The sequence below is a fragment of the Ochotona curzoniae genome, unplaced genomic scaffold, assembly GCF_017591425.1.
Source record: "Ochotona curzoniae isolate NIBS_2020 unplaced genomic scaffold, NIBS_Ocur_1.0 contig_883, whole genome shotgun sequence".
Taxonomy (NCBI): Eukaryota; Metazoa; Chordata; class Mammalia; order Lagomorpha; family Ochotonidae; genus Ochotona; species Ochotona curzoniae.
Genome location: NW_024466599.1, coordinates 64,832,049 through 64,845,071, shown reverse-complemented (window position 1 = coordinate 64,845,071; position 13,023 = coordinate 64,832,049). Strand labels below are relative to the sequence as shown.

The window sequence follows — 13,023 nt, the reverse complement described above, 5'->3', positions numbered from 1 at the left end:
CAAGAAAGGAAAGTAACCAACAGTGTAGCACTTAGAGTAACAAGGCACTATACATTTTTGAGGAAGAGTGGGGCACATGGAAAAAGGCCTTAATATTGTAACTTTCAACTGACTATAAGTACACACTATTAGCAAGTATATACCCACACCTCCAAACTTCATTTCTTTTATTACTTTGACTTCACAGGAATTCTAATATTAAGAATATTCAAGGGTCCACAAGGTGTCTAAATGAACCTATTCTAGTCATTCTTTGCTGCCATCTCCATCAACAGCAACTGCTCACATGTGCCCAGCAGGTGTAAACCGGCATCTTTTAAATCTCATTCTTCACCAGCTGGTCTTCATTTTGAGCCTTGCCATGACCAATGGCACTGTCAAACAATATATCACATCAATGATGCTGCTACCAAATAGAATGAGACATGAAGCCTTCCATGGAAAGCATCTGATTAAACTTACCTGTGTTGGCTCCCATGAGACCTCTTTTGTTTCACCCAGGAAGATTCTCCTACATAGCAAGATCAGCCTCTACATATCCCTCTCCCCCTCTCTCCCTCTTTCTCTGTCTCTTTGTCTCTCTCTCTTTCTCTCTCTCTCCCCTTTCCCATCACTTTCTCCCTGCTCTCCACCTCTGCCCTCCTTTCTCCCTCTTGGTGTTGTCTGCTGGTCAAGCAGATCTTAAACTCATTTACTCTTCACAGAAGTAAACATGATCTATATGTCTATATGTCTAAAAGTACCATAACTTGACCAAGAACATAAATCTAATATGTAACAGGGTGGGGCACATCTGCAGGAAAGTCTTCCACAGACATCAACTGCATTTCTTTTGCCACTTGAACTTGGTACTGGGGCTGCTTCTACTGCCTTCCAGGCTCCTTTTCCTCTTACGATATGTAACTCTCCCACCTTTTTCTGAAATTTGGCCAGCCACAGATTTCATACCAGCACATCAGAAATATTGTTAGGACTACTTTCATAGCAGCAGCAGATGGTCTCAACCTTTCAGTCCTGTGCAAATTTGGGAGCACAAATAGACTATGGATGAGGAGGTGACTATTTCTACACTGCAGCAACAGTGAAGCTCAACAATCAGAACGTGAATATAACCAGGAAGCAGGGTGGTCTATTATCTAACTCCTCCTACCACACACACACACACACACACACACACACACACACACACACACACACACACACAAATTGCAGCCAGGGTTCCCATACAACTCAAATGCCCTATGAGCTGAACACTGATTAAACCAATATCTGTTGGGTCAAACTGGAGCCTCACTCACATTAGAGTAGCACTACAGTGTCTAATACATTGCCTATTACTGAAAGCAAACAATGTTAGCCCCATAATAATCACATTATGTTTACCTTTTTTCCTCATAGAGATATTTCAAGAACAAAGATCCATGCTCTGCCTAGCTGTGGCTTAGAAAATCTTAAGAAGCTAAGGGCCAGGTCAACATACAACTTAAAAAAGCTTCCTAATCTGGAAAAGTTTGTTGCCCTCATGGAAGCCAGTCTCACCTACCCCAGCCATTGCTGTGCCTTTGCAAACTGGAGACGGAAAACGTAAGTCTTCCCGAAGATCCTTTCAACCCTGCTATGACACCTTCCCCAACATCTACCCATGTAGCACGCAGAGAAGCCAGGAGCAGAGTGTTCCCTGCCTGAAACCATCAGCTGCATGCTAGAGTGAAGAGTCGTTTCTGTGGTAGGGAAAGAACATCTTCAAAAATAAGTTCACAGCAAAGGAATACACATCTGCTAAAGTATCAAGAAACATTCAATGAGGAAGCATGAAAAACAAAACCTGATGCCTGACTCCTACTTGGTGCTTAGTACCTGCTTCCTGTTTCCTTTATAGCACATTGATTCCTTAAATACCAAAATTTGCCCCCACATAAAACCTCATCCTTTTACCCTCAACCAACTTTTGTGAGGAAGCAAAAATGCCACAACAGACTGATGTGATGTACCACCTCCAGTACTGCCCTACTACTCTAGGCCTCCCTGATGCACATTCAAATCTAGCACCTCACAGCCCAATACCACCCCTGTGGCTTTCTAGGAAGCATAGGTTTAAAGAGGATATTCCAACCAGAACCAAGGCCTATCAGATAACTAGTTGAAAGTTTTAGAATCTAGACAGAGGGGGGAAGGGAGTGGCTTTGGAGACTGTGCTTATTCCACACATGAAAGAATCCACTGGAGGTAAGAACTTGTTGGAGATCAAGGTCCTCAAATCTCTCACTTTCCCTCGGATTGACATATACAACCCACACTGTGTAGCTGCCCTCAAATGACTCGTTTATATTACATTTATATTACCGTTTGCACAGCAACCTAATATGAAAATAGCTTCCCTGTGATATAACTTCACTATTTAACCCAGTCTTCTCTATTCTTCAACTTCTAGCATATGGAGGGGATCCTCAAAACATTCATGGAAAATACATATCATAAAAAATAATGGATTTCAGTTACCTTTTTGATAAATAGAAAATTTTATTCCATTTATTTTTATTGGAAAGGCAGATCTCCAGAAAATAGGAAAGCAGAGAGGAAGATTTCTATCCACTGGTTCACTCTCCAAGTAGCTGCAATGGCCAGAGCTGAGCTCTGGAGCCGGAGCTAGGAGTCTCTTCCAGGTTTCCACGCTTGGGAATGCAGGGTCCCAAGCATTTGGGTCATCCTTGACTGCTTTCCCAGGCCACAAGCAGGGAGTTGGATGGAAGTAGAGTAGCCAGGACACAAAGTAGCACTCATATGGAATACTGGTAGTTGTAAGGCAAGGATTTAGCCACTAGGCTATCACACTCAGCACTCAAAAGCAAAGTTTAAATTCCACTTATCCACAAAGTTTTAGAACTCTTGTACACTGACCTGTCCATGTGGATATACCCTTGGTTCAAAAGTAAGTCAAAACAATGAAATATCACACATTCTAAAATGTTTTAGAAGAACTTGGAGTCTACAATCACCCACTTGAATTATATTCATTAAAAGAACTGCTCTTCAAAATTACCTCATATCATTGGGAAACTATCCGGAATCGGGCATTCTTCATAGGGTAGCTCAGGGACCAGAGAATTTCTTTCCAACAACCTGCATTCTTAACAGCATGGGCTAATGTACAAGAAGGCTTGCCTCTTTTACATTCCAGGCAAGAATAATTCTAGCCTGGGTGAGGAAAACTACCAATTCACCCCAAGTCCCTGGAACTGAATACTCCTCCAGAGAAATCCTGAAGGATGTTAAGATCACAGCAAGACTGGCTTGTGGCATGCTCATGCTGCAGGAATTTATTATCTCACTATGTTGCTCAAACTCCTCAGGTCTTACACTGCCTGGTAGTGGCTATTCCAGATGGAGATCTCCAGGCTTCTAATAATGTTCCCTACCAAGAAGCCTTCCTTGGGCCCTCCAGGCCTCTAGGCTCTCACCACTGAGTTCCTCTTGTAATTAACAATCAAGGCCCCTTGGGGTGCGACAAGGGACATATTTGTGCTCCTTTCAGGACAGGTAAAAACACAGTATTGGCCTGTTTGATCTTTAGATATAACAAACTGATTTTGGCATGTAACCAAATTTCATACACAAGTACAATACAAAAACAATTAAGCTGCTCAGAAGATAATCTAAGGCTTTTTTTTTTCCTAACACAGTGTCATTTCTTTGTATGTTATAGGTAATGTGTTTTGGTAATGGGATTTGAGTTTAAACTCATATAATGGTACTCTTCTCCCAATCCTTATTTGAAAATAATCTCTAGTGTGTAAATAGTGGAGCCTTGTGACTAAGATTTTTAGCCAATGGCTTGCCCGAGCTCTTAGCAAAAGGCCACGTCATTGAGCCAGAATGTTTGCCATTGTTCTGTACTCTGCTTATCATTTTTCTCTCATCTTGTTCTCATTTTTCTTGTTTTTAGGCCATTTTTTCACAACTCTATGTTAAGCTGATGCAGTTAAATACCCACAAGAACTGTGCTCCAACAAGAACTCAGTAATGTACCCACCAACATCTTCATAATGTCGACATTTTCTGCCTACTCATTCCCTTCATTCTCACACTGGGAATATACATTGTAGTAATACTACATCTTTCTCACAGAGGCAGAAACTATGGCTCCATGTGAGATACAGTATAGCTTGGCCCACATGGAACCAACTCAGACACGAACCCCCAATTTGTGCCTGTCTCCGAAGTTCAGATTCTGAGATGCTCTACATGCATCTGCCCATTAATTAATTGGAGTCCAAGTGTATCACTTTTTAAATTGATTCAAAATGACCCAGCACAGTAGTCTAGTGGCTAAAGTCCTTGCCTCGCATGTTACAGGATTCTATACGGGCACTGGTTCGTACCCTGGCTGCTCCAATTCCCTTCCAGCTCCCTGCTTGTGGCTTGGGAAAGCAATCAAGGATGGTCCAAAGTTTTGGGACCCTGCACCTGCAAGGAAGACCTGGAGGAAGTTCTTGGATCCTGGCTTCAGAGCTCAGCTCAGCTCCAAACATTGAAGCCACTTGGGGAATAAAACAGCAGATGGAAAATCTTTCAGTCTCCCCTCTCTGCAAATCTGACTAGCCGAGGAAAAAAAATCTTTAAAAAAATCTTCCAAGCTTAATATTTAAACTGACCCCAAATCGGAATGTCCAACTCTTTACGATATTTAAGGTATGCCAAAATACTGTAGGAGTACATCTTAACTTCCCTCCGCTCCCATTCATGTTTCTTATCTCAGAAACATACAGTGTTATGTTTCCCCCACCTAGTGTCAGTGAGTCATTTCTTCTCAGGAGAGAGAAGCATCAGTATTCAAAATACATCCTTAGATGGTTAAGTCAGATCTCATTCCAATAAACCAAACTGCAATCAGCAAGAAGCAGTTTTCTTTCTGTTTGTTCCTAGAATCAAGCTGCAGCTAATTTATTTTGTTTTTATTTTTATTTTAATTTTTGAATTCCATGATGCAATTTTGTAGTCAGGGATTCCCCCCTAATTCCCACTGCCTGTCTGATTTTCCCCATAGTATTACATAAAGTATAGTTCTTCATATATGGAGTTATAACTCTATCAGTCTTAAGTGTGCCCCAACATTGCCAATTTAATAACAATATTTTGACACTTGGCCGTGAAGACTCAGAACCACAGAACAGCCCTCCTTTCCCTTCTGTGCCCATCTTGGAAGCTCCCTTGCCTGTATTACAAGACCATCAACTATATCAAAATATTTTCTGCAGTCTAGTTCTGTTCACAGCCAAATATAAGTGTTTTAACCATGTACCTTCTTTAGAACAACCCTCTCCTGATTTGAGATGTCTTATCACAAAGATTTGGTTTGGCCTCTAAAAACAAAGGATATACCCTTCATGAAAACGAGAATTCCTCAAGAGAAAAATGACTTCTTGGCAATGCAATTCACTTCTGGCAAGAGACAGTTCTGCCTCGTAGCTCTTCTAATCAAAGCCACTGGTGAAAATTCAGTGTCCTGGACACGCAGTGAGCACTCATCCTTTAGTGCAAAGGGAATCTTTCTCTCTTCTGGGCCTTCAGTCATCTCTCTCATGAGAGTTTCCAAATGGTTTTAACACTGACTTCTGCATTTATATCTGAGATTCAAGTTCGAGAGAAGCAGTCACTAAATATTTCTGTGAACTTGTCCCCTGGGGAAGGATGGAGAGGCTGTGTGTGTGTGTGTGTGTGTGTGTGTGTGTGTGTGTGTGAGTGTGTGTGAGTGTGTGTGAGAGAGATTTACTTCAATCCAAAAGGAGACCCAGGGTGAAGCATTTCCATCCTATACATTTGCTTCAATTCAGTAGTAGTTATTCTGCATCTCCACATGCAGAGTGTGTAAAATACGCTAGGTTAGAATATTTATGGGTATGCTCATGGCTGATATTTATCCTCTGGATCTCACTTGAATCCTTCTGCAAGTGCCTATGACCTCTTGAGAAGGTCTCTCATACATATGGGCTAAAAGAGAAAACAGAAGAGTGACCACCAAAAGAACCAAACTCCCCAGGGGTAGACTACAGTCTTAGAATAATTGAGCCCTTTGTAATCCGCATTTGTTCTTTTGGTCACCTACTAGGGAAGTGTTGAATATGAGAGAACCAAACTCACCTTGCAATGCAAACACAGGTCTGCAAGCTATTGTGGCTCTTGGGAAATGAGAATAAAGAAGACAGCCTGGTAGCACTTCAGTAAAATGAGCCGGTGTCTTAATAGCCTAAGTTAAAGAACAAAGGGAGGGGACTGCAGACCCTGATCCTCTAATTTACTTAGATAAAGAAGCAAACCAGCTCCCATTTGAGTCAGAGAACTGGCTGGATCTTCCAGGGATTGGAGTAGACAGTATAGGAATGGGGGTATGTGCTATTCAGGCATGTTGAAAGATAGCTGAATGAAGATGTGGGGAGACAAAGGGTGGAGTTGATACCAGGAATATAAATTATCTGCACTTAACAGCAAGGCTCAGCTAGTCCCAGGCGCCTTCCTTCCCACATTCAGGTTGTGGCTAGATAGTTTCCCCAATGGGGCATCCAACTCTACAAATATATATACAAGTTGTTCTGCTCATTTACAGTAACCAGCATAACCCTTGTGCTCAGCCTCAAGGGCAGACAAGATGTAAGAAAAAATAATAATAAGTATTATTTCAGGAAGAAACCTTATCATTTCCAGATGAAGCAAAGATTAATGTATTTTCCACATTGGGTCTATATGTTAATTCTATTCCTTTTGTGTTTTTTCTAGCTCTGAACTTCATCCAATTTGTAATAAATCTATTTTAAGGCAAGAAATTGATGACATGACTCAGGCTAGGGGTCAGCAAATCTCTTTGGTTGAAGATGATGAAACCAGTTATGGCAGAGGATTTGATATGACATATGGTGAATCTGACTATGACTTATGCAATGAAATGGTTGATGTCTCCTGCTCCCCTAAGCCAGATGCGTTCAACCCATGTGAAGATATTATGGGGTACAACATCCTTAGAGTCTTGATATGGTTTATCAGCATCCTAGCCATCACTGGGAACATCGTAGTGTTAACGATCCTGATAACCAGCCAATATAAACTCACAGTTCCCCGCTTCCTTATGTGCAACCTGGCCTTTGCTGATCTCTGCATTGGAATCTACTTGCTGCTCATAGCAACAGTTGACATTCACACGAAAAGCCAATACCACAACTACGCCATTGACTGGCAAACTGGAGCAGGCTGTGATGTTGCTGGCTTTTTCACGGTCTTTGCCAGTGAGCTCTCAGTCTACACTCTTACAGTCATCACTCTGGAAAGGTGGCACACCATCACCCATGCCATGCGGCTGGACTGCAAGGTGCAGCTGCGCCATGCTGCCAGTGTCATGGGCATGGGCTGGATCTTCTCTTTTGCAGCTGCCCTCTTTCCTATCTTCGGCATCAGCAGCTACATGAAGGTGAGCATCTGCCTGCCCATGGATATTGACAGCACTCTCTCACAACTGTATGTCATGCTCCTCCTTGTGCTCAATGTTCTGGCTTTTGTCATCATTTGTGGCTGCTACACCCGCATCTACCTCACGGTGAGGAACCCTAACATCGCGTCCTCCTCCAGTGACACCAGAATCGCCAAGCGCATGGCTTTGCTCATCTTCACCGACTTCCTCTGCATGGCCCCCATCTCTTTCTTTGCCATTTCAGCCTCCCTTAAGGTGCCCCTAATCACAGTATCTAAGGCAAAGATCCTCCTGGTCCTGTTCTACCCCATCAACTCCTGTGCCAACCCCTTCCTCTATGCCATCTTCACCAAGAATTTTCGAAGAGATTTGTTCATTCTGCTGAGCAGGTTCGGCTGCTACAAAATGCAAGCCCACATTTATAGGACAGAATTCTCATCCACTGCCCACAACTCCCAGCCAAGGAATAGCCACTGCTCTTCAGCCCCTAGAGTCAGCAATGGCTCTAGTTACATGTTTGTACCTCTAAGCCATTTAACCAAAAAATAAAATACAATGAGAAAATATATTTAGATTCTGAATGATAACTCAATCTTGCCTGTGTAGATTACAGTGTAAGGTAACTGACAGATAACTTCCTCCTACTTTATCTAATTTCGCCTTCCTGGTATACCAGAGGCCAGACTTAATAATTCCATATGATGCAGGAGAATTATTAGTCACAACAATAATTAAAATAATACAATGCTAAATCACATTTGATTTGTGCTTTATAATGTTTAAAATATTTTTGTTCACATTATCATAAATAATCTTTGCATAAGTCCTTTAAAATAGGCAGATAAGATTTATTCCTAGTGAAAATAAAAAAGCCAAAATTCAATGGAGTGAGTGCTTCAGAATTTCTTGTCTTCTACAAGGTAGTGCAAGGATAAAGTGTTCTGACTGGCAGAGAACTTCAGAGAGAAGCACCATAGGATTCACTCATTCATCCATTCACACATTCTGCATTTGTAACAAGCCAACTCCTTAGATTTCCAGTTAGTGTGGTATAGTGGGAGGATTTGGGGGAAGATAGGATAGGCAGAGAGAAATGGCAACCATTGTAAAGCTCATGGTACTTTGTTGCTGATGCTGTTTCCACTCCTGGTTGTGCAGCAGCCACTAGGTCTGCATTCACTCTCCTGCCACCTTGATCCTCCACCAGGTTCTTTGAATACTCAACCAGGCATAAAGATTTAGCTCTGTGATGAAAAGACCCACTACCACAGAATATTTTTATGGTCACAGCCAGAGGGGATAAACAAAAAACTACAACCTCATTACGTTGTAGCCTGTCACTTCCAGCATGTGTGTGATCTTCCCTTTATGATCCCCACCCTGAAGACTTGAAGTTCCAGCAGCAGGCATGGGAACAACATCCTTACAGATTTGATCTAACCAATCCCCACACTAGCACACACCAATTCCTTGGAGTAGATATCTATCACCTACCTAAACACACACACACACACACACACACACACACACACACACACACACACACACACACATATCTAGAGAGAGAGAGAGAGGTTCTGCTTCCTTGGTTGAAAACTAACCATGAGAAAATAAGCCTAATACATGACATGTATATGGATTATAATGTTGAGAACACTGAAGCTTTAGAATAAGGCAGAGCTGAGAGTTTTATTCAGACTTCAACATAAGCCAGAACTCACGTTTAACTCAAAGTTCCACTTCTTCCTCTTTGCATGAAAGTTATTGCCTAACTTGTAATCTTTTTCTAAGAGTGCATAGTAAATGGTTGTAAAGGTTCTCATGTCATAACTGGCTTGCTAAATGCGAGTTTATTCCTCTCCTCCCTGACCACTGCCTGGACTATTGCCCAACTCTCCTAACCCCCAGTCTAGATTTCATTCCATTACAGCATTACATTCCTGATAAATAACCATACTACTTACATCTATTTTCATAAGTGACCCATCTGGATAACTGGATCAAAAGGCCAACCATAAATTTCAGCAGGCACTGTCCACAGAACTCTGAGTCTCCTCTCAAATTGTTCTCTTCCAACACTGTAGCCAATCTGTCCTCTGGCCCTTTGAAAAACATCTTTTTATCATTTTTTTCATGATACAGTTCTAAAGGCTCATGGATTCCTCCTTCCACCATCCCCACTTCCTCTGTCCCAAGCCCCAACTGTTGGGAAACAATTTCAAAATGTGATCCCAAATATCTGAATAAGGAAGTCTTCATCTCTGCTACTTATCAATATATTATGAGCATCAAGGGAAAAAAATAGTTTCTTTGCAAATAGAGCCAGTTTTGCTATTTAGTTCTGTAGCCACCAGTCACATACAGCTGTTGAGTGTATGAAATGAGGCTATCCCAGGGGCTAGCACCATGACATAGCAGGCTAAGTCTGTACCTGCAGTGCTACCACTCCCTGTGTGTGCCAGTTCGTATCCCAGCCACTCCACTTCCAATCCAGCTTCCCACTAATGGCATGGGAAAGTGGCAGAGGATGGCAACCATGAAGGAGACCTGGAAGAAGCTCCTAGATTCAGACGGGTCCAGTCATGGCTGTTGTGGCCAAGAGAACCAGTAGATACAAGATCTTTCCTCTTCCTTTCCCACTCCCCTCTCTCTCTCATTCTCTCTGTTACTATGTCTTGCAAATAAAACGTTCAAAAAAAAATATTTTCAAAAAGGAATAAGTCTAGACCGAACCAATTGTACTATAAGTACAAAATGCTAGCTGCCAAGTATTTATACAAAGCAAAAAAAAAAAAAATAGGTGGATGGGGAAATCCCTGTACCCACAAAGCCATACCATGGAAAATAACAATCAAAAATACAAAAAATAAACAAAGAATAAAAAATAGCTCAATGATGTTTATATCAGTTACGTGCAAGAACAGTATGTACTATTTTGGATGTATTGAGAAAAATTAGAGACATTTAAAATTTTGTTTTGCCTATTTATGCTTAGCTTTTAATAGTTTATAATGTGACTACTATAAAATTTTAAATCACACCTACGGCTTGCACGTGAAAATAAAGACTGTATTGAATGTTTCCCTCCCGAACCCCTACTCACCAGCTTGCTATACTGCTGGGCTGCTCCAAACCAAATATGCAGTTTCTCTTTCTCCTTGTTTATGGCTAGAGGCAATGTTCTGAATTTAGACTCTCAAAAGCAAGTAGCAGCTAAATTATAAATACGGTACAGTAGTAATTATTTTACAACATAGCTTCTAATGACACATTGGTTTATGAGATTCTGGTTCCAACAGCCATTCTGTTTCAGAGACAAACACCAACCTGGAGAAGCTCAGAAGGCAATCCTCCCTTCATCACCCTGTCAGCACAACACTCCTGATATGAGACTTTTCTAAACAAGAAAATACATTTATGAGTAGCTAAATTCAGGGCTTCTAAATTTTTCAGACAAGTATCAGGTGAACGGACCACTTTCTACACTTTTTTGCATTTTAGTAAGATCTTTGGACTCCTCTCCCCTACCTAATCTGGGACCCAAGGAACCCAGAACTTGACTAAATTCTTCTATGTGTTCCCCATGCAGGATAAGCTGCTTCTTCTCTAGATTCCTCAAGACCTCAGGACGAGAAAACCCTTCCAATGAAGTGGTCTTTCAGGAAGACCCCCATCCACCTTGATTGTAACACTGGCTGTGAGTCAACAAAGCTCATGTGCCATGCCTTCCTTCCTAGGAAGCCTGAAATGCAAGAAGCTTAATTTCCTATGCATGTCAGTGAATAGATCCAAATTCAAATTCAACAGCCAACTTATTTGTGGGTGGAAAACTAATTTTAGAAAAAAAACCATAAAGATCAGTATTTGGAATTCAATATTTAGCTTTGAGATAAATTGTATGACTGGAAGAAACCTCCAGAAATCAAAAACTCCCAGGAAATCCACACATTTCTTTTTCCAGCCATTCATTTACTCATATACCTGCAAAGTGGCTACCATAAATCAAAAATCATTCACACCACTAGAAGCAAAGTAGAAAACGGGCAAAATGTCTGACCTTACAGACTTCATGTTTTGGTAGAAGTGACAAATGGCATAGAATCTAAATAAGTAAAATGTAACGATGCTAAATCATAGTAAGTACTGATGATGAAAAATGAATCAGATATGGAAGGTGAGATAGTGAATCTTCAAGGGAGAGCATTCCAGGAAAAACAAATACTAAGTGTAAAACCCTTGCTCTCAGCTGAGCCTGGTATGCTCTTGTGTAACAACAGCTATGTGATTGAAGCAGAGCAAAACGGGTGGAAAAGAATAGGAGACAAAGCAGAGTCATTTCTACCCTTTTTTCCAAAACGTTGGAAGCCCGAGACATTGTAGTAAGTATTCATTGAGCTGATCTGCATAGACTCCCTAGCCTAGCATTTAACGTGAAGAGAGTTGTCGCTCCAAACACTTTTCAGTTCCTTAAATAGCTTGTTCCGCCTCATCCTCTCTCTTCCCTGCTCTCCTACTTTCCCAGCCCCTACTCTAATCTTCCCTGCCATTATCTTTCCACTCTCCCCACAGAAAAAGTTGCTTTCCTGTGGAGCTGTCCCTGTGGAAATGATATGATAAATGGCTTACACCACAGTGATAATAATCTCTTACACTTCAACATGCTTTACTCATTCCAGAAAACTTCGGCTGGCCTTGGTTCATTAGATCCTCAAAACATTCCTGTGAGACAGGACTTCTCCTGCTCTAAAGGCATTCACCATCTAAATGTAAAGTGACCTAGTTAGGGTCCTGCAGCTCACTAACAGTAGAAAAAGAATATAATTCACACGCATTGATTCCAGCCAGACTGTCCCTTCAAAGACTATCAGTGCTGAGAGTGTCCGTTTCCTGAAGCTGCACAGAAGTGGAGAGACTTGTAACTGTCAGTTTCAGCATGACTAAAGGGCACTGACCTACCTCAGACACCTCTAGCAGCACGGCTGGGCTGCTGGATGGCCGATTACTGCATTCTCATGCAGCGGATACTCCCTGGTCACTTGGAAGCCAGGGTGATGTGAATTCAAAGACACACACAATTCACAGAGCAAAGCCCTGTGTAAAGGATTTTTCTACTAATTCCTCATGACACCATTCCTCCTGCGAATCAGCTCAGGGTCCCCTTGACCGGCATTCAGCTGATGTCAGCAAAAATGAGAGAGCGAAAACAAATGACATCCATGCAGTGTATGCTAGCCCAGGAGAGTCCTAACTCAAGAGCCACACTTGGCTGTGAGCTGATGTGCTTAAGACAGAGTTCCAGATCTCTAAGGTGTTTCCTCAACAGGCGAATGACCTTTAATTTAAGTGTGTGTTTTCTCCTTCCAAAAACAGCCCATTTATTGGAAGAAAGTAAGACCACAGCAAGACCTATTTACTCTGCTGCAATCAGACATTGCATAAATGAATGGTAAGGAAGCAATATGAGAACAGAGGTGTCCTTAGACTCTGGGCAGCCAGGCCCCTGCCCTGGACTGTGCTACAAAAAGTACTTCCACAAGTCCTCTCACAGCCTGCTTTTCCTACTGAGA

At 41.7% G+C, this 13,023-nt stretch overlaps 1 protein-coding gene across 2 annotated transcripts in view; it reads left to right on the top strand.

Moving 5' to 3' along the window:
• Positions 1–8,202, top strand: part of FSHR (follicle stimulating hormone receptor) — a 157,316-nt gene extending 149,114 nt beyond the window's left edge. Inside the window, exons 9-10 of one of the 2 annotated variants that reach the window (XM_040994129.1) lie at positions 1,399–1,584; positions 6,772–8,202. In XM_040994129.1, the coding sequence (XP_040850063.1) occupies positions 1,399–1,584; positions 6,772–8,005 (1,420 nt within the window). In that variant the 3' untranslated portion in view covers positions 8,006–8,202. The remainder of the gene's footprint in view (positions 1–1,398; positions 1,585–6,771) is intronic. The other variant, XM_040994130.1, reaches the window with a different exon arrangement.
• Positions 8,203–13,023: the final 4,821 nt, after the last annotated feature.